The 26,803-nt window shown below is 33.5% G+C and overlaps 4 protein-coding genes across 10 annotated transcripts in view; all 4 read right to left on the minus strand.

Annotated features, from left to right (window-relative positions):
- Positions 1–259: 259 nt before the first annotated feature.
- On the minus strand, positions 260–5,592 carry LOC105562059 (aromatic-L-amino-acid decarboxylase-like). 3 transcript variants are annotated; one of them, XM_012012565.1, is made up of 11 exons: positions 5,334–5,588; positions 4,731–4,810; positions 4,280–4,400; positions 3,995–4,108; positions 3,557–3,676; positions 3,293–3,422; positions 2,168–2,316; positions 1,712–1,823; positions 1,413–1,621; positions 1,098–1,298; positions 260–630 (listed from the first exon to the last, which is right to left on the minus strand). In XM_012012565.1, exons 2-11 carry the CDS (start codon positions 4,808–4,810, stop codon positions 439–441), a joined length of 1,428 nt encoding a protein of 475 aa, XP_011867955.1. In that variant the 5' UTR covers positions 5,334–5,588; the 3' UTR covers positions 260–438. The 3 variants fall into 3 exon arrangements, with proteins under 3 accessions (XP_011867955.1, XP_011867954.1, XP_011867956.1); XM_012012564.1 differs by having other exon boundaries at positions 4,731–4,843; XM_012012566.1 differs by lacking the exon at positions 3,995–4,108 and having other exon boundaries at positions 4,731–4,843; positions 5,334–5,592.
- A 2,035-nt stretch (positions 5,593–7,627) lies between these two features.
- LOC105562058 lies at positions 7,628–10,614 on the minus strand. Of its 3 annotated transcripts, none has more exons than XM_012012561.1 (7): positions 10,066–10,603; positions 9,829–9,937; positions 9,298–9,748; positions 9,125–9,218; positions 8,657–9,032; positions 8,239–8,593; positions 7,628–8,100 (listed from the first exon to the last, which is right to left on the minus strand). In XM_012012561.1, the coding sequence occupies exons 1-7, from the start codon at positions 10,378–10,380 to the stop codon at positions 7,776–7,778; spliced, it is 2,025 nt and encodes a 674-aa protein (XP_011867951.1). In that variant the 5' UTR covers positions 10,381–10,603; the 3' UTR covers positions 7,628–7,775. The 3 variants fall into 3 exon arrangements, with proteins under 3 accessions (XP_011867951.1, XP_011867952.1, XP_011867950.1); XM_012012562.1 differs by having other exon boundaries at positions 8,239–9,032; positions 9,298–9,519; positions 9,699–9,748; positions 10,066–10,148; XM_012012560.1 differs by having other exon boundaries at positions 8,239–9,032; positions 10,066–10,614.
- Positions 10,615–13,164: 2,550 nt separating this feature from the next.
- LOC105562056 (aromatic-L-amino-acid decarboxylase-like) lies at positions 13,165–18,711 on the minus strand. 3 transcript variants are annotated; one of them, XM_012012558.1, is made up of 11 exons: positions 18,213–18,709; positions 17,697–17,846; positions 17,246–17,366; positions 16,954–17,067; positions 16,517–16,636; positions 16,252–16,381; positions 15,131–15,279; positions 14,676–14,787; positions 14,377–14,585; positions 14,062–14,262; positions 13,165–13,520 (listed from the first exon to the last, which is right to left on the minus strand). In XM_012012558.1, the coding sequence occupies exons 2-11, from the start codon at positions 17,774–17,776 to the stop codon at positions 13,329–13,331; spliced, it is 1,428 nt and encodes a 475-aa protein (XP_011867948.1). In that variant the 5' UTR covers positions 17,777–17,846; positions 18,213–18,709; the 3' UTR covers positions 13,165–13,328. The 3 variants fall into 3 exon arrangements, with proteins under 3 accessions (XP_011867948.1, XP_011867947.1, XP_011867949.1); XM_012012557.1 differs by having other exon boundaries at positions 18,201–18,709; XM_012012559.1 differs by lacking the exon at positions 16,954–17,067 and having other exon boundaries at positions 18,201–18,711.
- Positions 18,712–22,837: 4,126 nt separating this feature from the next.
- LOC105562055 (aromatic-L-amino-acid decarboxylase-like) overlaps positions 22,838–26,803 on the minus strand; it is a 13,649-nt gene continuing 9,683 nt past the window's right edge. The window contains exons 7-10 of the mRNA XM_012012556.1: positions 26,597–26,745; positions 25,934–26,254; positions 25,610–25,810; positions 22,838–25,363 (exon numbers count right to left, since the gene is read on the minus strand). Coding sequence (XP_011867946.1) covers positions 25,157–25,363; positions 25,610–25,810; positions 25,934–26,254; positions 26,597–26,745 — 878 coding nt within the window. The 3' untranslated portion in view covers positions 22,838–25,156. The remainder of the gene's footprint in view (positions 25,364–25,609; positions 25,811–25,933; positions 26,255–26,596; positions 26,746–26,803) is intronic.

A 26,803-nucleotide genomic window follows, 5' to 3' on the forward strand; every position in this document is an offset into this window, starting at 1 on the left:
TCAAGATCACAAACACATAGAAAAATTAATTTAAATTGTGTATCTTGTATTTCCGTTTTCCACAATAAATTTCAACAAAGAACCACTAGAAATTCCTGTTATAAATTATATATAATTAATCAATCACATACGGTCATACATTGTGAACGTGAGAGACGAATGCTGCGAATTTTTAATTTTATTGAGTATCGACAATTATGCGTTGTCAAGATAGTCAGTATCTACTAATGAGAATACTCTCAAAAGTCGCCAGCAGTAATTAACAACATCAGTGATATTTATTCACCGTATCTGGCAAATTTAATAATACAGAAAATTTATTGCGAAAAAATATTAACCTGGCTTAGAAAATACTTAAAACTAGAACTGGTTACAAGTGGCAGGCGCAGACGATCCACAACCGTGAGCTATCTAAGCGCGCCATTACTTCGAAATCGATTACTCTTCAAGGATCTCGTTGGCTCTCAGCTTGATCTCTTTCCATGAATACTCTATATCCTTGCTCTCGCTGAATTCAGAACAGACGGCGAATCGCAAGAAGTATATGCACTTTATTTTCGCTGGAATGAGATAGATGTTTCCTGCATCGTTGATTTTCTTTAGCAAGGCTTTATTGAGTTCATTGGATCCCTGTAAAATATTATGGAATTAGTTGTGCTATTTTCTGACGTTTTTATAAAAACGTACTCCATATTTTTCAATATTCAGCTAATCAAATATTTCGAAAAACATTCATACATTAATTTGAAAGATTCTATTTTTGTATTTGAGAATTAAATATTATAATTATCTTTTCTAAATAAATACTATATTGCATATACATCCATATAGGAGTTGTCAAGAGAGACTTTTTTGCAAATATATTTGTGAAAACCTCGATGTAACGTATAAAATAATCGGGTATATGTTCAGACCGGGAAAAAACCTTTACTGTACAGGTCACACTAAGGCAGCGTGTTGCTGCTACAAGAGAGTTACATACTACTACTACTAAACGAACAATTCCACTAAGCGCTGCTAATAAGACGACAACGGGTGGCGCATCTGTGTCGTGCTACTCGACTACCGATGCAACCGATTTTTGACAATCGATTTACCTTCAATCGGAAGCAAACCAATCCCATGAGAACATGGCCTATGATTTCGAAGCGAGGATCGGACAGAACTAGTGCTTCGAATTCGTGTGCTTGAGCAACGTGCGATCTAATGTACTTTTGAAGATTCTCGACCCCGTAAAGCCTCATTACGAACCATAGCTTCAGAGATCTGAATCTACGTGCAAGTGGAATCTGCCAATGCTGTAACAAAGTACACTCACAATCAGGTCAATTAACGACAGGTTTCATCAAGTGTTTCCTAAAATTATTTTATTAATAAGATAATGCAAATTGGACTGTATTAACAATAGTTACCCTGTAATCTGTCACCAAATCCTGCATCTCGTGCTTTAGAAACTCAGCTTCCACATTGAAAGCGTTTGTAAAATATGTCGGATTCTTAAGCCATAGGACAGAGCAGTCGAAATTAACTAACATCCATTTATGAGGGTTGAAATTGAATGAATTTACCGTTTCAATACCTTTCATTAAATATCTGAATTCCGGACAAATAAAAGCAGATCCTGTAATCAATTGGATTTGTTTTAGCTCTGTTTTATAAATTGAAGAATTCATAATTACTTTTATCATAGAAGAAGGAAATTAATCTATACCTGCATAAGCAGCATCCACGTGCAACCAAACGTCTTCGCGATTCGCTATAATACCAATTTCATCGAGACGATCAAAAGCGCAACTAGCAGTCGTCCCCAAAGTAGCGACAATCTGTGATAAGAAATCAACTTGTACTTTTTAATATAAATTAATTTCTTCATGATATCAATTAATATTAGTTTCTTGTTGTTACGGAAACGTTACGTTAATTATTTATGGAGTAGAATTATTAAGCGCGATATACCATATTTCCGTGTTCTTGTAATTAATATATTGTAACATTAAATTTCTAAAAGTATTATATATTTCAAGAAGTTGTATTTCGGAGAAATTTTTGGATATTTTATTTTTTTCTTCGTGAATTCTCTACGATTCTAGTTATCTTTTAAAGGAATAAAATTTGGAAGAAACAGAGTATTTGATCGATAAAGACATATCGGACAAACTAGACGTACGTAAAACGGTATAAATCCTTCTTCTATATCCTTTCTGATTGCTTCGGCAAACGTGTCGCCGCGCAGCTGATATTTTTCATCGACTTCCAACTGTCTTAATTTTACTCCTCCCATACGTCCAGCGCGTTCAACCCCAGTATGTGCTTGGCCTTAGGAAATACAATATTTTGTCACGTATTGTTATTGTGATTCATTTATTATAATTGTTCGATTTTTAAGAAATCTGCAATGTTGATTTGAACCATACATTTTCTTATTACTACACGGAAAAAACAATGTAGCTGCTGTAGCTAAAACTTAGCAAAATAGGGACAGCTAATATTTTAGTTGTGATAGCTCAATATTTTGCTACTGTGCCTATTGTACTAGGTGCGACAGCAAACGGTTTGCTGTCGTAGTAAAATATTGAGCTATCACAACTAAAAATATTAGCTGTCCCTATTTTGCTAAGTTTTAGCTACAGCAGCTACATTGTTCTTTCCGTGTACATTATGTTAATTTACACATTGTCGATATATGTATAATATTTAAATTTAGAGTAACTTCTGCTTACAAAACTAAACTGTATGTAAATTTTACTTCAAGAAATGAACTTGTTATCGATTTAGGTATGTGAATTTAATATTTCAACGAATAATAAAACTATGTTTTAAGTCCGTCAAAAAATCGATGCGCGTTTATTAAGTTTGAAATAAGTATACAAAAATTTATACAATATTATTAGGTTACGAAGAACTAGCTCTGACCAATAGTTGGATAATTCTTAATTCATTTATAGTTTTATCGGTCATGCTGTTCACTTAGGAATTTTGATGTTCCTAATGTGTTCTAATGTATAAATTTTATTAATTACGACTATCAGCTTTATTTCTGTAAAGTTTCAGTTGCGAATGGCCGAGGTCATTTTGTTCTCTTGCGATATAGTCTTTCTATTCCTATGTTACAATTCTCTTATAATAGGTTGAATACTTCAAGCGTGTCCTTATAACTCAATATGTATAAATAAATTCGCTTTTGGGCAGACATTTGAACAAGCAATGAATTTCGTTTTTGTTTCGATCTTATAGACCTCCTGTAATTTTTGTGTGACATATTCTGTAGGGAAATAATCGCAGTAATACTCACTCGAACAATATGCGACTAGTTTATCGACAATCTCGTTTTCCGTCATATTAGGATACTGTTCTTTAACTTCCTTGAGCTTTTTAGTCTTCGCACCTAGTAACGTTACCAAAGTCCCTTCGGAAGCACTGCCCTGTAAGTGAAAATTTCACCCATATTCGCTTCATAGTGTCTTCCTTTTTAAAAATGTCAGTCTCAAAAATAACCATTTCTTCCATATTCAGATATCTTTTGTTAATGTATTGCTATTGGAAAAGTGTCTCTTACTAGAATGACGCCACCGCCTTTTCCAACGCTGCAGGAAAGAAATTCTTTGGGCAGGGCCAACATTTTTACCAGCCAGTCCAGTACGATCACTTCTAGTTCAGTACAAGCTGGACTCACGAACTGGAATTCAGGAAATTTGGTATGAAAAGTGACCAAGAGGATAGCGTGTCTTTAATATTTTAATCTTAGTGTTCGATATATTTTTTTGCTTTATGTTATCTTTCATTTTTCAAAATTATTATATTTCATTTTGCATAATGGGATCTTGTTATCATTAGTAACTTAGTCTTTTATCTATTGCGAAAACAGATTTTATTATTCTTAAAAATTCAAATAAATATTTCTTTATAAACTTCATAGTATATGTACTGGAAAACATGTATGTGGATCTTCTAGTAATAGGTACGATTAAAACATTCACATTTTTTATGCTCTTACCCACGAGAACCCAATACACCCAATACCTGCGCTTAACATATCGGCTAGAATCGAGGGATACGAATGACCAGCGGGAAAGAATGCATTGAAGTTTGGACTCTGCCAATGAGTAACCTAAACAATTTGATCTTAATTTATTTCTTGCCCACAGTCGAAAATACTGATGATAAAGTACATTAGTGTTTTAATTGTAGTGTTATTGTTTCGCGATGCTTGAATTATTGTATATAATACTTTTGTTAGATTAGCGATTTCCGATCCATTGAGTGGTTAAAAATTACTTACGCCTGGCATTATTACTCTTTCGATATCGGCCATTACATCTTTCCATTGTTCAGGAGTTTGGGGTGCTTCGGATGGCACGAGGGGTCTCATGTATCCTGGCTTCACCTTAGGCAAGACTCTCCTGGGAATTTTTAATATTTTTACAGACTAGATATATTTATATGAAAAGTACAAAATAATATACGTAGTCACGAAAGATAATTAGACTCCTATAGTAAAATAAAAAACGAACATAGAAAGAAGCAATAGGAGTCAACACAAGACGTTATGTGTGACATGTATAACATTGGATACATCGAAATATAAATAATTACATCAGACGTTTCGATCACACAACGTTATCTTTCTCAATGACAGATATACAATAAGTGTTCAACATGTTTTTTAATATACGTAGATTATTATTTATGCAGTTTCACCGTTAAGCGATTTTTCGATGCTTGTTATCTACCTGTCTCTAATATTTTCCATGTAATTTGTGATATATTCCGTCATCTCTTTTGCGCTATCCGTGAAGCTCTCTGGATCCATCTTTTACAAATAACGGTTTAGTTTAACAGCAAGCTGTAAATATTTTTGTACTGTTTTTATCCTATAATCGATAAGTGACGAGGGGTAAACCGCTGTGAGCATTGTAGTGTACAGTTTTGCGGCATTCCTGGCCGTTAATTTTGGCATTAAGCTTTGGGCGGTCATTATAAAAATGAAATTACATGAAATTAAATTAAATAATAATATTGACTAACAGGAATACATTGTTTTTTTCATAATGGAATTTATATTGGAACAACACGTGGAATGTTAATATTCTTGTTACAGTTTGTTCTCTCTTAAGTAATTTATTTTAATTTCTTGTTTTCGAAAACCATGTGGAATATCTTAAAATTCTTTTGGTGCATTTTTGCAACAAATAAAAATGTTTCAAGCATTATACTCGATCGGTACACAATTTTCTCAAAAACGATTATTAGAAAAATTAAAAATGCATTGTCTTTTTCATGACGGATCGATGTTTGAGAGACTTTGGAATTGATTCGTGCAAATAAAAATTTACCTGGTGTAATAGTATCAGAAGATGCGACTATGCCAGTCTCTTCAGCGAAGATCCTGATAAGTGTTGCAAGTTCTTATGTAAATATTTTTGTGTGAAAAAACTCGCACGAGAGATACTATTTAAGCTTGTAGCACCTGTTTACTTCCACAGACTTATCCAAGTTAATGAGTAATAATAAAACTCATATCGCTTTTGTAGTCACTTTACTGATTGCTGAACATGATTCATGCTATTGCCAGGAGATCACGAAGTACAATGTTAAAGTCGAAAATGTCTAACGGTAAAAATTACCACTAGCCGAGGATCTACGAAAACGTTCGAACGATGGCGAATGGCAATTCAAATTACCGCATTAAAAAGTTTTAAGAAACAAGAGCGGGATAGAACATTGTCATGTGACTCATAAACAATAAGCTATACACTACCACCTTTAAAAGCTTTACCCAAGTAGAACATATTGGTCATGAAAACATCAAGATGACATCATTTTTCGATCATTTTTTATGCATCATGGTGACGTCAAAATAGCCCACCGAGAGCACCTATTTGTGACATCATTAAGACATCGAAATGTTATAAAGTTAATCTCGTTTTACCAAGCAAAGTTAATTAAGTATTATACATCAAAAATAAATCGAAGTAATATAAGACAAACATAATATATGACTGATCATGTAATCTGTAATAATATATTATTATACACGTCACGAATATCATAAAACAGCGTGTCATTAGTCAGTCATTGCGAAGTAAATCTTGATGTCGATCATTTTATGACGTAAAATTCGTCATTTTAATGTCACATTGACGTTTTTGTGATTAACTTGTTCTACTTGGGTAGCTTTTAACAATAGCAAATGCATGTGTGTACATACGTACACTAGGAATCACTAATACCTTTCCACATGAATTTATCAACATGTCAACATAATTTACACATTTTGCATATACATATTATACATGGAACATGTATAAGTATGTGTTCTACATGTGTCTAAATTTATATGAGAAAACGTCAGTGATTGCTAGTGTACAAAACTAAATCATGCGTATGCTCTTATGCCACAAATCGACTGATGTGTTGTACCAATTTATGAGTAATGTTAATGCTCTAACATGAATATAACACAATAATATACATACATCTATTATATACGAGCAACTTGAGAAGCTAAAGGTAACATGGATAAGCTGTTCAGAGGTCGAGTAATTAATCCTGTCTTTCTTGGAGCCACACTTGATTTTAATATAAGAATCTTTTGCAACTTGTAACGTTACAAGTTCTAATATAACAATACGCACTGAAAGATTTGTATCAGCAAATTCATGTAACTGTATTTCGTACTCATAAAAATTTAGTGATAAATTAGCTCAATATTGTTTAAAGCTTATCGAGTTATTTTCAATAACTTGTGTCTATATATTTTTGAACATTTATACAAATACATTTCTATTTGTTTTACTCTCATCTTCTTTAATAATAATTACAATTTGTGTAAATATATTTTGTCTTGCATTTTATTGTTAAAATATTTCCATTTGTAAAAAATAATTGAAAAGAATTATGTATTTTGTTCAACACATATTTGGATATTCAATACAATAATCTTTTATTCATTTTAAAGAATATATAGTTTTCTTGATTTTTAAATGCCTTTTATCGTTTCTTATTTAGCATTGACGATATCTTTCTGTATCAATAATTTAGAAAGAAAAGTACAACTTTTAGCTGGTTGCGTGACCGCTCGGGGATCGTTTCTGTATTTCTGTTTCCTCGTGTTTTCTCTTTGTAAAATAATATTATTACAATAACGCCAGACTTAAAGAAAAATTGTTGCATTGAAATAAAATAAATAAAATTCTTATTTGCCTCGTTATTAAATCGTTATCAGTTATGCTTCTGTAATTTAAAAATTAATTTAAAGATGGAACACATGCGAGTAACGTGTTAGGTCGCAAAATGTTAATAAGTAGATTAGGTAGTTATGCATTAAAGGGGTCTCCCCTCCTATTATAGTTATTTTTAGTATGTTGTTGGGGGGATCTTACGCGTCATTTCATATATACATATACAATAATAATAGAATACTGCTCTGACGAATAACAATCAATGAATAAAAGGGCTAAGAGCCTTGACTGGGTGTTAGTGTCACAATAATAAAATTCTCATATATTTAAAACATAAAACTACAATACAATAATAATACACATATACAATATATATTACACACAAATACAATACACATATACAACATATATTATACATTTCATAATTGTACCTTTTTTAAGTATTTACTTGAGTGTCAAAACATAATAATTTGTTCAAGACTGTTTAACGTTGCTGCAATATAAATGTTAATGTACGAACATTAACCTAGATACAACGTAGAAAAGATATTTATATTTCAACGTTCAACATTGCAACGTTTCAGCTACATTATTTTAACTTTCCGTGCTGTATTGGTAGATGCAGTGGTCCCAGATATAATCGTCACATACACAGATGGACGCATGTGGATATTTTTCCCGCAATTTGTCAACAATGGTATATTCCTTAACATGGATGTGAAGTTCAGGAAACTGCTCGAGAATTGCTACTCTCTCGGGAATCTCAGATAATGTCCGAAACCGTAAATCTTTTAGGTTTTTACATTGCGTCAGTGCTTCATTGATATCACCGTTGAGATCCGGCAAAAACACTGTTTCCAGACTTCGACAGGAAGAAAACAATCTACGCCAGCTATCCTTATCGATTCTATTGACTTCTCTGTAAATAAACCATATCGTTATTGCGATTTATCGCAAAGAGAAAAATCACGCACTATGTATTTCAAGATAATTGCAAGAGTAAACATACAAATTACGATAAAGAATATAATAATATATTAGAGAAAATCCAGCATACGTTTTGCTAATGCTCAGCATTCGTAAATTCTTGAACTCAGCGAGGGCAGCTATGCATGGCGAATCAATATCCCAGCTCGATAACTTTATCGTTTCCAAGTTTGAAAACAATGCTTTATCTCGTAACTTTATTATTACTGCGTTCAGATTTACCTTTCCTTTACTATTCAAATGCAAATAACGCAATCGGTGCTTTCCTTGCAGTATTTTGCAAAAGATTTCAACGGATCTTTGTGTATTAGGGATTTCTATATGTTGAAAGGTAAATTGTTCTAAAAGGTTTAGATGTTGGAGGTACAAAAGCCCTTCGTCCACATAGTGAAAATCATAATCAACGCAATAGCTGAAATTTAACACTGAAAAATGCGTTTGATTAGTCAGGCATAAATTATCTGTGTTCTTTAAAATCGTAATTGTACCTGTCAAATTTTTGCACGTTTTCCCAATTTCACAGAGGATATCGTTGTTATAGTTGCAAAAACTTAATCGCAAGGACGTTAACTTCGAGCCACAAGTTTTAAGAAATGTTATGAAACGTGTACTAGGCACGATACATTTTACAAGATCCAACTGTTTTAAGTGTTCACATCTCGATTCCAAGTGAGATAGAATTTTACACTTTAAATTACTAACAGGATTATCGGTAGACTCGTTATAAAGGCGCAAATCTTGTATATTTAAATATTTAAAAAGCGATAGATCTCGTGTTAAATCATTGAACCGTTTATTCGTTATGCTCATAAGGCACAATGACCTTAAATCTAAGTATTCCAGTATTTTTAGTATCATCTCATCCTGCAAGGATAAAATATAAAATTTTAATTGACGATATTATAACAAATATTGTTATAAGAAAGCAACTTCTTTAAATGCGTTGAACACTTTACAGGAAGCTGAGAAAAATCACAAAGCTGGTGCTCCTTGAATTCACTTGGAGAGGGTGCGATACTTTCCAACTTTCCGTTATTTAAACGTAAATTGCTAAAAATAATTTTGAAGTAAACTGACCGTTAATACTAATAAAAAATTGATTATCACTTACTATCGAAGATTACAATACCTTTTACGCATAATGCAATAGTCGGAAAATTTGTCCATAAGTTGATATATATCCAAGTTCGCAGTTTTGTAATCTGGTGTGAAGTTATGCATATCCTCACGGTCAGGATAGCTGCGATTGATAACTTTCAATAGATCAGCTAGACTCTGTTTAGGATCTTTAGGTTGAATCAATTCTGACGTTCCGATGAGCTCCACAGCATCTATCCGTGTGTCAGTGGTTCTGTAATCGTAATGCGGCAATATCAATCTGAGCATTTTAGTTTTAAAGTCACAGGCCCGTAAAGCCGGGGAAAACACTCGTGATTCGCAGCGGACAAATTGCTTTCCTCCGGTCCATAATAAAAACCACCGATCAGAATCTCGCGCCCATATTTCTGTTACTCTACCAGGATTCAGTACCTCATGTATAGACACCCTAATTGGATATACGGCTTCTTGAAACTCGAAATCTACAAAGTAAATAATTGTACTGTGATCATTTCTGATCTTCTTTTATAATACCTTATTTATCAATTCAAATGTTACATACCAACACAAGTATGATCGATGATCTCTGTGGATGCACAGTCTGATGAGTTAATATAATTTGGTTCTTGCAGACATGACGATATTGAAATACTGCAACCGCCATTATGTCCCTGTAATAAGAGATAATACCAAATCATTATGTCATCACAAAATCGTGCAGCATAAAGTGAAAATATGAGTATTTTTTACAAAACATTAGCAGATAATATGTGGAAATAACATATACACGATGTCCTACCAGTCTCTCGTAGTCTATACATGTAGTAGGCAATCCAATTATATTATAAGTGCAAGAAGTATCACGTCTTCTAATATACGCATAGTTATTTATTTTCTGATTCTCTATGCGTCTCATCCTTTCATCTTGACTTTTGCAACTGCGCATATGTTGATAGATAAAGTTAACATGATCCCCTTCTACATTTACCCTTTCGACATAGATACCATTCTCGTAATTAGATTTATAATAGGACTTCGTATCTTCGGAAAAAAATGCGATAAAATCCCGGTAAAGATTTTGCAAGCACTTTGTCGCCAAGTTGGCATTAAACATTATAGCGTTTATGTCAGCGACCACTTCGTGTTGCTAATAATGCGGATATAATGCGCTAGCAATTTTGACACCAAAAACCGAGGGAAGGAGTTTTATGTCAAAATCGTGTCAAAAACCGAGCAAAATCTGTTAGCAGACATTTAAGCGTAATGTGACATATAGCTAGTAGTGCAATGAGTGCGTTCCGGCAGGACACTGCTACTACAGCGCCTACGGTAGCGCTGCACGAGTGCGTTCCGGCAAAACTTTTCGTTACACCTGTAGCGGAACTTCTACCCCTTCATTGTGGCTTTCATTCTTGTCGAAAAGTACAGTTATATGCCATGCAGCTTCACTACTAGCATACTAATGGTACAAGAGCATGTGGAAAGATTAAGATGCCATTATACACAGAGAAAATCAAGGGTGAGTGGAGCGAATAGTGTTCTCTACTTTGATTGGTCCGCCAGTTTCAGCTTGCCTTCCACCAGTATGTATATATGTAGAGTAGTGGACAAACTGACTGCGACATGGTTTTTTGTTTTTAGTGAGTTTAAGAACGTGCATTTAGATTCGGGCAGAGAGAAACCTGAAAGCGGCCACGCCGGCGTTTTACTTGATACCGTTTTCTTCGACTGATTCCAGCGCTTTACGCCCATTTTCATTTTTCGAACTATTCCGCTACACCCATTTTCAAGCACTGCCGATAAAGTCTCCACTTTAGACAAGACAAGACAAGACAAAACAAGACGAGACAAGGTAGAAAAGGTTTCTGTATCCATTCTTATGAGTAATGCATAATTATTTCTGATGGTAAAGAAAAGAAACGTATTAATTTGTTGTTTGGATTGTAAGTGTATAAACTTTCTTTATTCTTCTTAAATTCTAAATAGCTTTTAAAATATAATTTTATATTATAATTTAACGAACAAAGTTATACAAATTGTTTTCTTTTTTAAGGCAGTTTTATGTCAAAATAGTATTTTTATATCGACATTACTTATCTATCGCTAAAATAGTAGTAATTAGGCAATAATGACTTTGCTTGTGCCTTAAACCAATTTTATTAAACAGAAACTTGTAACTGTAACAAGAATAAATTTTCTCTAATTAAAATTGCCGGTTGTGTCGGTTGTCCATTTTCTTACACTGTAACCTGTAACTATTTTAATCAAATTAATTAATAAACCAAGATTTTGTCGTGTAAATTACGTTGTCGGTGATTAATTCCGTCACCAATTTCTAATTATTTCCGATCCTACAAGTTCATTTGACAAATGTTTTACTGACAAGAATAAGAATTATAAATTTATTATTATTTTAATATTTATATTAATAAGAACATTTTTATTGGAACATGCGACGAACGTACGTTCAATCATGAATATTTCAATATCTAATATCTCATTAATTTTGTATTCAAAGCATTGCTATACCCATATATTTTCATTTAATAGAATTAATTTAAAAATAATATATTATTGATGAAAAAGAGAAATGAGAGCGATTCAGTACATTTATTAATCAAATTTGGTCAACGATAAAAAACATCGCCTCACAGTTGTTAATTTTACCTATCCCATTTATACATTTTCTGCTTGTTATCAGTGATCGTTGTCATCCAGTCATTCAAATATTTTCTTGACCCCTACACTGAAAAAGAGATCAGTTTAACTCACTATCAGACAAGACACCAATCGCCCTTGCTCAAATGTCAAGTGAAATTATAGCAATCATCAAGTACAATAGATAGTTCATTAATTTGATGATGAACATTTGTGTTGAGATATCGGTTGGTAAATTGAAATATTATTTTCTACGTGATATTTCTTTATGTTTAACTAATTTGATATTATCTAGTACCAGCATATGGTCCAGTATGAACGTCAATTTTTAACGATGTTGTATATGCAATTAATTGAGGATTAATTTGAATATTAACTTGAGAAAAATATTTATTGATAAATTAGCTCTGTTACTGTTTAAAAATCTATTGGGTTATTTTTAATATCTGTCTGTATATTTTTTAACATTTATTCAAATATATTCTTATATTGCTCTCTTTTTTAGTTATATGTGATAATATATTTTTGTTTTGCCTCTATTATTAAATGTCACTACTTATAAAAATAATTTAAAAACTGTATGTGTTTTATTTAACCCGTATACCGATATTTAATTTATCTTTGACCAGGTGTTAGTGTCACAATGAGAAAAGTTTCAGTTTATTTACAACATGAATAAATTACAAACGTTTCGGTCTTTCTTTAGATTAGACCATCCTCAGTGTATAAATGGAAGTAAAAGAAGTAAAAGAAAGACCGAAACGTTTACAATTTCTTCATGTTGTAAATAAACTGAACTTTTATCATTGTGACATTAACGCCTTGTCAAGACTTTCAGCTCTTTTATTCATTGATTGTTTATTCGCGAGAGCTGTATTCATTTATTATTTATTATCTTTCTTATTTTGTTTTATTATCTTCTTATTTTATTATCTTCCTTAAATAATATATATTTCCCTGGCTTATTAAATGCCTTCCATTATTTATTTTTAACGTAGTTTATATCCGACATTTTTTATTGCATTGATATATTTCTATTTTGGTAATTTAGAAATTTCTTTAGCCGACAGAAGAAAATATATTACATGTGTGTACTCTTGCATCGATCGAAAAGATCTCTGCGTCAATTCTCGCCAATAATACATACTTCTTTCTGATTGTAAAGTACACATTCTTGTGTGAAGCATTGTTTAATTATTTGTAATTTGAAAAAAATTATTTTTATTTCATTTCTGTCTCATTGTCCGACTGTCCTTAATCCTTTACTATTTTAGCCTATTTTATTATTAACCCTCAATACCGATAGGTATAAGAAAATACGCAAAACTAGAACTGATTGCAAGTGGTACGCGCAAATGATGCGCAACCGCGAGCTATCTAAGCGCGCCATTACTTCGAAATCGATTACTCTTCAAGGATCTCGTTGGCTCTCAGCTTGATCTCTTTCCATGAATACTCTATATCCTTGCTCTCGCTGAATTCAGAACAGACGGCGAATCGCAAGAAGTATGTGCATTTTATTTTCGCTGGAATGAGATAGATGTTTCCTGCATCGTTGATTTTCTTTAGCAAGGCTTTATTGAGTTCATTGGATCCCTGTAAAATATTATGCGATTAGTTGTGCTATTTTCTGACGTTTTTATACAAATATACTGTATATTTTTTAATATTCAACTCATCAAATATTATTTCTAAATACATTCATACATTAATTTGAAAGATTCTATTTTTGTGTATTTGAGAATTAAATATTATAATTATCTTTTCTAAATAAATTAATATTGCATATACATCCATATAGGAGTTGTCAAGAGAGACTTTCTTGCAAATATATTTGTGAAAACATCGATGTAACAGTATAGAATAATCGGGTACATGTTCAGAACGGGAAAAAACCTTTATCAGTTACGTTGCAGTCACAATTTCTCACTTAACAATGCAAATATAATATAACCCATGTGTTATATTGCATTTAACTATTGAGTCAGAAATTGTAAAATAAATGCAACGTAAGTTATGTTCGGTGTTCATTGGGTACTACTTGTTGTAAAGAAAAAATTTCGTTAAGCCCTACTAAGAAGGCGCCGCCGGTTGGCGCATCTGTCGCGCTACACGATTATCGATACAACCGATTTACCTTCAATCGGAAGCAAACCAATCCCATGAGAACTTGGCCTATGATTTCAAAGCGAGGATCGGACAGAACTAATGCTTCGAACTCGTGTGCTTGAGCGACGTGCGATCTAATGTACTTTTGAAGATTCTCGATCCCGTAAAGCCTCATCACGAACCATAATTTCAGAGATCTGAATCTACGTGTAAGTGGAATCTGCCAATGCTGTAACAAAGTACACTCACAATCAGGTCAATTAACGACAGGTTTCATCAAGTGTTTCCTAAAATGATTTTATTAATCAGATAATGCAAATTGAACTGTATTAACAATAGTTACCCTGTAATCTGTCACCAAACCCTGCATCTCGTGCTTTAGAAACTCAGCTTCCACATGGAAAGCGTTTGTAAAATATGTCGGATTCTTAAGCCACAGGACAGAGCAGTCGAAATTAACTAACATCCATTTATGAGGGTTGAAATTGAATGAATTTACCGTTTCAATACCTTTCATTAAATATCTGAATTCCGGACAAATAAAAGCAGATCCTGTAATCAATTGGATTTGTTTTAGCTCTATTTTATAAATTGAAGAAATCATAATTACTTTTATCATAGAAGAAGGAAATTAATCTATACCTGCATAAGCAGCATCCACATGCATCCAAACGTCTTCGCGATTCGCTATAATACCAATTTCATCGAGACGATCAAAAGCGCAACTAGCAGTCGTCCCCAAAGTAGCGACAATCTGTGATAAGAAATCAACTTGTACTTTTTAATATAAATTAATTTCTTCCTGATATCAATTAATATTAGTTTCTTGTTGTTACGGAAACGTTACGTTAATTATTTATGGAGTAGAATTATTAAGTGCGATACCATATTTCGCGTGATCTTGTAATTAATATATTGTAACATTAAATTTCTAAAAGTATTATATATTTCAAGAAGTTGTATTTCGGAGAAATTTTTGGATATTTTATTTTTTTCTTCGTGAATTCTCTACGATTCTAGTTATCTTTTAAAGGAATAAAATTTGGAAGAAACAGAGTATTTGATCGATAAAGACATATCGGACAAACTAGACGTACGTAAAATGGTATAAATCCTTCTTCTATATCCTTTCTGATTGCTTCGGCAAACGTGTCGCCGCGCAGCTGATATTTTTCATCGACTTCCAACTGTCTTAATTTTACTCCTCCCATACGTCCAGCGCGTTCAACCGCAGTATGTGCTTGGCCTTAGGAAATACAATATTTTGTCACGTATTGTTATTGTGATTCATTTATTATAATTGTTTGATTTTTAAGAAATCTGCAATGTTGATTTGAACCATACATTTTCTTATTACTACACGGAAAAAACAATGTAGCTGCTGTAGCTAAAACTTGGCAAAATAGGGACAGCTAATATTTTAGTTGTGATAGCTCAATAATTTGCTACTGTGCCTATTGTACTAGGTGCGACAGCAAACGGTTTGCTGTCGTAGCAAAATATTGAGCTATCACAACTAAAAATATTAGCTGTCCCTATTTTGCTAAGTTTTAGCTACAGCAGCTACATTGTTCTTTCCGTGTACATTATGTTAATTTACACATTGTCGATATATGTATAATATTTAAATTTAGAGTAACTTCTGCTTACAAAACTAAACTGTATGTAAATTTTACTTCAAGAAATGAACTTGTTATCGATTTAGGTATGTGAATTTAATATTTCAACGAATAATAAAACTATGTTTTAAGTCCGTAAAAAATCGATGCGCGTTTATTAAGTTTGAAATAAGTATACAAAAATTTAGACAATATTATTAGGTTATGAAGAACTAGCTCTGACCAATAGTTGGATAATTCTTAATTCATTTATAGTTTTATCGGTCATGCTGTTCACTTAGGAATTTTGGTGTTCCTAATGTGTTCTAATGTATAAATTTTATTAATTACGACTATCAGTTTTATTTCTGTAAAGTTTCAGTTGCGAATGGCCGAGGTCATTTTGTTCTCTTGCGATATAGTCTTTCTATTCTTATGTACAATTATCTTATAATAGGTTTAATACTTCAAGCGTCCTTATAACTCAAAATGTATAAATAAATTCGCTTTTGGGCAGACATTTGAACAAGCAATGAATTTCGTTTTTGTTTCGATCTTATAGACCTCCTGTAATTTTTGTGTGACATATTCTGTAGGGAAATAATCGCAGTAATACTCACTCGAACAATATGCGACTAGTTTATCGACAATCTCGTTTTCCGTCATATTAGGATACTGTTCTTTAACTTCCTTAAGCTTTTTATTCTTCGCACCTAGTAACGTTACCAAAGTCCCTTCGCAAGCGCTGCTCTGAAAGTGAAAATTTCACCCATATTCGCTTAATAGTATCTCCCTTTTAAAAATGTCAGTCTCAGAAATAAGCATTTCTTCCCCATATTCAGATATTTTTTGTTAATGTATTGCTATTGGTAAAGTGTCTCTTACTAGAATGACGCCACCGCCTTTTCCAACGGTGCAGGAAAGAAATTCTTTGGGCAGGGCCAACATTTTTACCAGCCAGTCCAGTACGATCACTTCTAGTTCAGTACAAGCTGGACTCACGAACTAGAATTCAGGAAATTTGGTATGAAAAGTGACCAAGAGGATAGCGTGTCTTTAATATTTTAATCTTAGTGTTCGATATATTTTTTGCTTTATGTTATCTTTCATTTTTCAAAATTATTATATTTTATTTTGCATAATGGGATCTTGTTATCATTAGTAACTTAGTCTTTTATCTATTGCGAAAACAGATTTTATTATTCTTAAAAATTCAAATAAATATTTTTTTATAAACTTCATAGTATATGTACTGGAAAACATGTATGTGGATCTTCTAGTAATAGGTACGATTAAAACATTCACATTTTTTATGCTCTTACCCACGAGAACCCAATACACCCAATACCTGCGCTTAACATATCGGCTAGAATCGAGGGATACGAATGACCAGCGGGAAAGAATGCATTGAATTTTGGACTCTGCCAATGAGTAACCTAAACAATTTGATCTTAATTTATTTCTTGCCCACAGTCGAAAATACTGATGATAAAGTACATTAGTGTTTTAATTGTAGTGTTATTGTTTCGCGATGCTTGAATTAGTCATTATTGTATATAATACTTTTGTTAGATCAGCGATTTCCGATCCATTGAGTAGTTAAAAATTACTTACGCCTGGCATTATTACTCTTTCGATATCGGCCATTACATCTTTCCATTGTTCAGGAGTTTGGGGTGCTTCGGATGGCACGAGGGGTCTCATGTATCCTGGCTTCACCTTAGGCAAGACTCTCCTGGGAATTTTTGATATTTTTACAGACTAGATATATTTATATGAAAAGTACAAAATAATATACGTAGTCACGAAAGATAATTAGACTCCTATAGTAAAATAAAAAACGAACGTAGAAAGAAGCAATAGGAGTCAACACAAGACGTTATGTGTGAAATGTATAACATTGGATACATCGAAATATAAATAATTACGTCAGACGTTTCGATCACACAAAGTTATCTTTCTCAATGACAGATATACAATAAGTGTTCAACATGTTTTTTAATATACGTAGATTATTACTTATGCAGTTTCACCGTTAAGCGATTTTTCGATGCTTGTTATCTACCTGTCTTTAATATTTTCCATGTAATTTGTGATATATTCCGCCACCTCTTTAGCGCAATCCTTGAAGCTATCGGAATCCATATTTTACAAATAACGTTCAAGTTTCGCAGCAAACTTTAAATACTTTTTTGTATTCGTTTTCACCAATAATCTATAAGAAACGAATTGTAATATTTTAATTTATTATTTTTAAAAGAAAACCGTATTGGAGGTGTAACAGAAACATTTGGAGTGGTTTTTATACCGTGTTGTAATTGCGTACCTGAAATGAAAGTTTTCCGTGCATTATGTTTAATTAGAATATAATTGTCCTCCAAATTACACGTATTAGAATAATTAGAAATAAACGTTATTTAATTGGACCAATATTATACCATACATTATACAGGGTGGTCAATTTACATGTGGACATGGAAATATCTCGAAAACTATGCATTAGATAAAAAAATGGTCGGAGTAAAATGGTCGGACGATGTCCGAGCGACATAGGAATTGATTTGCCTACCTAAGAATTCACCTTGTGTAGTAATATTAGAGGATGAGTCGATACCAGTCTCTTCAGCGAGGATCTTGATAATTGTTGCAAGTTCTTATGCTTTTTATGTGAAATAGAGATACTACTTAAGTTTGTAGCACCTGTTTATTTACACAAACTTATCCAGCTTAATGAATAAGAACAAAACTCATATCACTTTACTGCTTGTTAAACACGATTTGTGCTATTGCCAGGATACCGCGTAGTACAATATTAAATGTATATTGCAAACTACCGCCAGTCAAGGATCTCCGATAATGCTCGAACGTGCGAAGACGAGTGACAAAGTATGCGCTATCACCCAGGTCCGTTCTACAAAGTACATCACATATCGTAATTGAACGTCGAGCACACGTGCACTGGATTATCAGCTATCGTTTGAAATAATTTCGCAAGCTAATTGTCGCTGTTAAAACGATAGATGGTCGTATCATCTCACCACTTATTTACAGAGAGAGCGGACTAGACTGAGTCACGAAGAGTCCTCTACTATTTTGCAATTTCCCAATTGCAAAAGTTAGCGAGCCATTAATTATTAAAAAAACACTGTCTTAGCCCGGTTTACCGCCCAATTCAAACGCGCTGCGAGATGTGGCCGTGCCACGTTCGGCGTTTCTAGGCGCGTGAGGAGTTATTTATTATACTGTTACGCTTAGCGCGCGTACGGCGGCGTCGGCCGCAACGTCTCCACGCCTACTTCGCACACTTTTACACATTCCCGTTTGTTTGCGGGAATGAGCTTCACCAAATTAGAGAAAGATTGCGTATTTATTCAGTACTAGCATGCCCCGCGGCTTCGCTCGCGGACTTTCGCGTGGCACACACACACACACACCCATATATACATGGTGTTTAATAAAAATCTCACTAATTTCAAAATAGTGCTAAATTGGTTTAAACTTAGATATTAAATTTATTTGCTGCGTTTCAAAATTCGCAATAGTTATCGAGTAATTAATTTATACATCTAAGCGAATGAGGACGTATAATACGGTACACCGTTCTTCGAAACCATGTAATATTATCGATTGATTTGCTTTAGCCGTAGCCACGCGCGAAATACAACGCTTTTAGTAAAAAACACTGATCTCCTCCGGTTGCGCGGAACGGGCGGCGAGCGTTGCGGCCAGCGCGAGGGACGGGCGACCCGAGACATAAACATATTTCCCTCAAAAATTATTTATTCTCCTTTTTTCTTTAAATTTTTTTTCTATTTCATGAAAATGAGGCGCTTTCATTTCCTTATCACCTTGCGGTAGATAGCATGGTGCGTTTTTTTTATAGTGGTTTCCCCAGTATGCCTAATCCACTCTTATAATTCAATGCTTAAATTGTTCACCTTCTGCGCTCTCATTCGCTCATACATTAAAATTAATTTCTTGATAACTATTGCGAATTTTGCTATACGTTATAAGACTTTTCTATTCAGTTTGCCTTGCTTTATCTACTCTCTATGGGACACCCGGCAATTTAAAGCTATTTATGTTTTTCAAAAATTTTCGAAAAAGAATAAAACATTGTTTTAGTTATTTTTGCTTTAATCAATGAAATATATGGTGTGTAGTCTATTTATACATGTTATTCCACAATTTTTGTTAGAATAAAGTGCGTGTGTGTGTGTGTGTGTGTGTGTGTGTGCGTGTGCATGCGCGTGTGTGTGTCTCTTTGCCGATGAAATAAAGTATGCGTGCGTATGCGTGTGCGCGCGCAAGTGTTTGTGTGTGTCCAAAATAATATTGTTAATTTTTTTGTGATCATTTGCGCATGCGCAGTCCGCAGTGTGTGATCATTTGCGCATGCGCAGTCCCCAGGTGCGCAATATCTATAATATATAGCCTAAGACACTCCCGAGATGATAAGGAAACATGTGTTAAAATTTACGTACTTTTTAACGTGGAATGCAAATCTGTTATAAAAAGTGGGGGTTCCCATTTTAGATTTTAAAGTTGTCCCCCGCCCCACCCACAGGGGTGGGTGTGGGGGGTCAATTTTGGTATCATTCGATAGCTCTTTCAAAAATAGGAAATACGTATTTTTCTGTTTTCCGATCCACCCACAATTTCTTGGAATATTCAACCGTTCCGGGACTTTTAGACCACCCTGTATGTAAGTATGTAAATAGGAGATGTTAACGTCACACAACTCATTAAAATCGGTTCCGAATCCGAATGATAAGAAGTAGGGTATCTCGTCATATAATTACCATTTTTAAAGCAAGACACATTTTTTGCTCTCAATTATTAATATACAGGGTGAGTAAAAAGTACCGGGACGGTGAAATATCTCGAAAACAGAGCATTTTCGAGTGAAACGTCTCGTATGAGAGTTGTAGGGTTAAAAAGATATATTTACTGAAGTTTGACCTTGGGTGGCGTCGGCAAGGTCAGGTCAAGGTTACATCGACTTTTTCAAATGGAACTCCCTGTTACTTATTGTACTATCTTATTCTACTAATTAATATGAACAGGTTTTGTCGGAAACGTCTTTTGATTTGCCTAATACTTTTTGAGATATTCGAGAGAAAATTGATAACTTTTTCAATATTTAGCTTATGATATCTTGATAACTGTTTGTCGGAGGGAAAAGTAGTACAGGACTTGTTTACTTTATTTCATCTGTAACGATGCCACGGAAATACTCAGCGAAACGAAACGTGCCGAACCAGCGCGGCCAATTACAGACATACCGCTTTTTTTTTCGAGCCGTTCCGCTATAGTTTTACCGTTGTAATCCGCAGAATCACTGGATCAGAATGGATAACCTCTATTTTGTTTTACCATACACGTTCCGACAGTACTGTGGGGAGAAGATCGCAAAAGTTCGATAATACTAGTATTGTCTTTGGTTTTTCCGTTCATTCCGCGAGTCAATATCAGGCAATACCAGGTTATGATTGTACACGTTTCCGCTGATGCATTTCTCCTAATGTCCCATTAAGCTGTAAACACGGCAGCAGAATTGAAATTCAACGAGTCGTAGGAGAGTTCTACATTTACATTAAAAATATTTTACAGAAAAACAGATTCAACGTACCAATTTTTCCTTAAGTCTGGCGTTGCTATAATTATATTTTTCGGTTTCCACAAAGAAAAATATATAAGAAAACATATAAATAAAATGATTCCTAATATTATACTATTCCTAACGGCAGGAGAGAGGAGAGGGAAAGGGAGAAGGAGGCAAGTGATAGGAATATAAGGAAAATAATATAATTTCATATTCAGAACAGAAGGGGAGAATGAAGGGGGACGGTGGACACGGGAGAGAGAGGAACGAAGGAAGAGGAGAGACAAGACGGGACGAGGGAAGCCGGAGGAGCGTGGAACGGGAGGGGCAGGAAGGAGGAACAGAGGGACACAGAATGAAAGAGGGAGGGGAAAAAGAAAAATGTAAGGTCGCTAATGGCCAGGTAGGAAATAGGAAAAAATAAAAATAAAATGTAAAGGTTTTTGGGAACGTTTTTACTGAAAAAAAAACGCCTTTCCAGCCCCGGAAGGGGAGAGAAATAAAGAGAATTGATTGAATATTATACTATTCCTAATAATATACTAAATTACAATGACCAAGTCTTTGAAAATGCTCCAATTAAACTTAAATAATAATTAGCATATGTTTTAATAAAAAACAGACAATAAACCAGAGTATATATTACATTTTGTAATTATGCTTTTATATTTTTGACAAATTTGACAGGTTTCCTTGATTAACTTGTATTAATCGACAGATTAAATTGTATTAATTTGGTAGCCGCGCGAAAAATACAACATGTCTCATGTCCAGATACGATTGTCGTCTATAAGGAAGACACTAATAATTCACGAACAAGCTAGGAGCGTGCGTGTCGCGACAATCGTACTACACGCGGAAAGTGAGACGTCGATTCGCCATATATCGGGTCGACATATTGACCAGAAAAGTTAGCTAAAAAGATATTTTTTACATATTTTTGCACTTTATCGAAAAAAATAAGAAAGAAGATAACGAAAAGCTTTTTATGTCTTTCGGTAAGACGAAGAAATATTTTTTAGTCGAATTTTCGCTTTACCGAAAGGCGACTTTCAACTTCTTAAAAATGTCGACTTTCAGTCTCTAGTTAAAGTCAACAATAAATCATTCTCTAAATAGTTGACTAAATGTCGACTTAAAAAGTTGACTTCAAGGTGACTAAAAAATGTCGACTATCAGCCGGCAAACAGTCATTTGTGCTATGTGGGATATGACTTTACTTGTGCATTAAAGAAACTTTATTGAAGAGTCATTTATAATCATTTTAATCAAATTAATGAACAAATCAAGATCTCTCTTGTGTAAATTATATCGTCGATGATTAATTACGTCAACAATTTCTAATTATTTTTGATAAATCCGACGAGTTTATTTGACAAATGTTTTAATGATAAGAATCATAAGAATGATTAATTTATTGTTATTTTATTATTAATAATAATAAGATTTTTAATAATACATGTGATGTACGTCAAATCGTGAATATTTCAATATCTAATATCTCATTAATTTTGTATTCAAAGCACTGCTATGCCTATGTTTCTACATTCAATGAAAATATTTTTAAAGATGAAGGTATTATTGATGAAAAAGGAAACGAGAACGATTCGGTACATTTATTAATCTAATTTGGTCGACGTTAACAATTTAATAGTTAAATTTTCAATGTCCACATTGACATATAAAATATTTAATAATATATTTTGTAACATTTTAACAAACAATATACAACCAAAATACAATCAGTTTGTTTATAGCAAATCATTCATTGGTCCCATGACGACTGAAATGATTTCATTAGATTAATATTTTTCATCTTTTTGCTTAAATTATTAAAATTATTGTTCAACTAGTTAGTTGTCTGGCAATAATAAAATCTTTTGATAATTTGACAAAAATAAATATTTGGACTTCTGTATTTTGAGTTGTTGTTATCAGTTAATTGTAGCAGTAATCTTAAGAATAATTTACATGCTTTTTCATCTCGTCCTCAGATATGCGTATGTTGTCAACGTTTTCGACAGGCTGTGTCTTGTTGATTAATTCTATTACTATTATTGTCTCTGTTGCAGCACAACATTACAGCAAGTATTAGCGCACACATGTATATATACGTTATTATTATCGTTCCAATCGTTTGTCACTTGAGAGACATTATTAGAATATTAGAAGCACTTGTCTTCGATGTTGTTTCAACAACACAGTGACTCGAGAATATTTGCATTGAAAGTAGAGATTTGAAGTGTAAGTTTTAGAGAGAAATCCTAAAGAAACTAAAACAGATGTACAAAGAGAGAAGGATAAACGTATGTTATGTGCGTCGACTTTACAACTTTCTCTACAATACGTTTATAATCATTTATATTTCTAACAGACATATACACACAACATGCGTTCAAAACATTTATCTACACACAACTGCAACGTGTACAATAGTGTAGGATCGTGAAAGAAGATTTATTAATTCTTCGTAGACGCTTGTGAAAAGGAATGTAAACATTTCGGTGGGAAAGTCAGTTTCGCAAATTACTTTCTGTCGTGAAATGAAAGAATTAACCGTATTTCACTCTTTATATATTAATTAACGAATCAAATGATTATATACGCAAATCTTTTGCGTACGCACATAATTCTTTACGCCTGCAAAATAATAAATAAGTATCATGCTTGCATGAGACACAAGATTTAAAGGATATTTCACATTTTTAATATCATGCCTAAAATTATGCTTATATCAGTGCGCAACTTTGTAATGGCAACGCGCGACTTTCACTACGTAAGGTACTTGCAAGGATGTTGCTTAAGGAGTTCGTACAATAACATTGATAGTGTGCCAGCAAAAGTGGCACAAGGAGACACATAATATTGCATTACACCTATTATGTTGTTAACACGAATCCCAGCAGGCTACATAACCGATTCCTGAAGCAGTAATTATTTTAAAACGTACCTTTTCCCGTGGAACTTTTAACGTAAGTAAAATAATCATTTTACTCAATGAGACAATTAAACAGATTTATATACGCGCCTCACTTTACAAAATTTACAATGTACAATATTTTAGAGGTTTTGCCCTACGTGTGACACCCGCTTACCAAAATTTTGTGACCGGTGCTTCATCTCATTGCCTAATAAATTATTTTTTATAATACACGTTCGGTAATGTTTAATATACAGACATACGCTTAATAACACGTGCATAAATAACAATATAACGACCATCACGCATTCAAATAACAATAAGAGGCGACGTTTTCATGTTGTATCCACCTTGAGCACTTAGCGGAATATAACTTAACAAAATACATCTCCACAATTAACATATTTATAACCAGTAGAACATTTAATCCGTTGCTTAATAAACTATAAGCGTGAAAATACATATGTGTATAGATAGAAAAGAAATTAACTTTGTGCAAAATAATCCTTGTTAAGAACCTAAGACTAATGTATTTTCTCCATTTCGTAAATTATTGAATTCTATCAGCATACAATATTAGAGTAATGAACTATATTGCTGGCTTTAAAACATTAAAATACTGCACTTTTTAACTTGATGTCACATTTGATTCTCTATTAAGCAATTGATTTGAGCGAAAACTTTAACGGTCGTTATTCATAACAACTTTTTAATTTTCAATAAATATTTGATTACTTAAGCCGCAATGCACCAAATTGGAATGTAGTATACGGCGAACGAAGGTTTGCATTTTGGAAGCATTGTTCAGTTGTTTGTAATGAAAAAATTTTTGCAAAAATTGCTATTTTTGTCGCATATCTGTCTGAGACCACCTCTAGGTCACCGCTTTAGCCTATTTGGTCCTCAAGAGCCGCTGGGTGTAAGGGAATACTTCAAGCTAAGATTGGTTGCAAGTGGCAGGCGCCAATGATCTGCAACCGCGAGCTATCTGAGCGCGCCATCACTTCGAAACCGACTGCTCTTCGAGGATCTCGTTGGCTCTCAGCTTAATCTCCTTCCATGAATACTGTATGTCCTTGCTCTCGCTGAATCGAGAGCAGACGGAGAGTCGCAGGAAGTACGTGTCGCTTATCTTCGACGGAACGAGATGAATATTTCCTGCCCCGTTGATTCTCTTTAACAAGGCTTCGTTGAGTTCGTTGGATCCCTGTAAATTATTATGAAATTGCTTCTGTTATTTTCTTATGGTATTATAAAAATTGTGTACACATGGTATCTTTCAATCATCAACCAATTAATTATTATTTCTTAATACATATTCTTCTATTAATTTGAAAAATTCTTTAAGCATTGTAAATATATTTTTAACAAATATAATATTAGATATATATACAGATATTTCTCAAAAAAGACTCTTTGACAAATGTATAATCCGTGAGACTAGTCGACATACTTTCAATCGAAAGCAAACCAATCCCATAAGAACTTCGCCCACGATTTCGAAGCGAGGATCGGAGAGGACTAGTGCTTCGAATTCGTGCGCTTGAGCGACGTGCGATCTGATGAACTTTTGAAGATTTTCAACCCCATAGAGCCTCAGTACGAACCAAAGTTTCAAAGATCGGAATCTACGTCCAAGTGGAATCTGCCAATGCTGTAACAAAATACTTAGATCTATTAACGGCAGTATTTCATCAATTATGTTCTAAATTAATTACATAATGTAAATTGAACGATATCAATTTAAAGCAACTCCCAATAGATTTGTAATAGTTACCCTATAATCCGGCGCGGCACCCTGCATATCGTGCTTCAGATACAAAGGATCGACATTGAAAGCATTTATGACATACGTCGGATCCTTAAGCCACATAGCAGAGCAGTCGAAATTCACTAGCATCCATTTGTGAGGGTTGAAATTGAAAGAATCTGCCATTTCGACGCCTTTCATTAAATATCTGAATTCGGGACAAATAAAAGCGGATCCTGCATAGGCAGCGTCCACGTGCAACCAAACGTCTTCACGATTCGCTACAATGCCCATTTCATCGAGACGATCAAAGGCGCAATTAACGGTGGTACCCAAAGTAGCGACAGCCTGCGATAAGAAATCAACTTAAAATCTCTGAAGTACTGATTTCTCTTTAATTAATTAATTTCTTATTAAGTTTATTAATCTACTAATTTCTTATATTATCATATTTAACTTGCAATTAATGTTAATTATTTATAAAGAATTGTTAAGCGCGATACCAATATTTTTCTATATTCCAAGAATTTTCTGTGAATATTATTTTATTACATAAATACTTTACTTATCTTATATTATTTTACTTTTTTACAGAGTTACAGAGTACGCTAAATTTTTCCTATGCGATTCTATTCGATTTTTTTAATGAAAAAAAATGGAACAATCGATTTTCGGATAAGCTGAACTTACGTAAAACGGTATGAATCCTTGCTCCTTATCCTTCCTGATTGCTTCGGCAAGTGTGTCACCGCGCAGCTTATGTTTCTCATCGACTTCCAATTGTCTGAATTTCACTCCGCCGAGAAGTCCAGCACGTTCAACCGAACTATGCGCTTGGCCTAGAAAAGAAATATAATATTTCTCATCGCGTATTTTTTGCGATTAATTTATTATACA

The sequence above is a fragment of the Vollenhovia emeryi genome, unplaced genomic scaffold (genome assembly GCF_000949405.1).
Source record: "Vollenhovia emeryi isolate VEMERY1.0 unplaced genomic scaffold, V.emery_V1.0 DF939196.1, whole genome shotgun sequence".
Lineage (NCBI taxonomy): Eukaryota > Metazoa > Arthropoda > Insecta > Hymenoptera > Formicidae > Vollenhovia > Vollenhovia emeryi.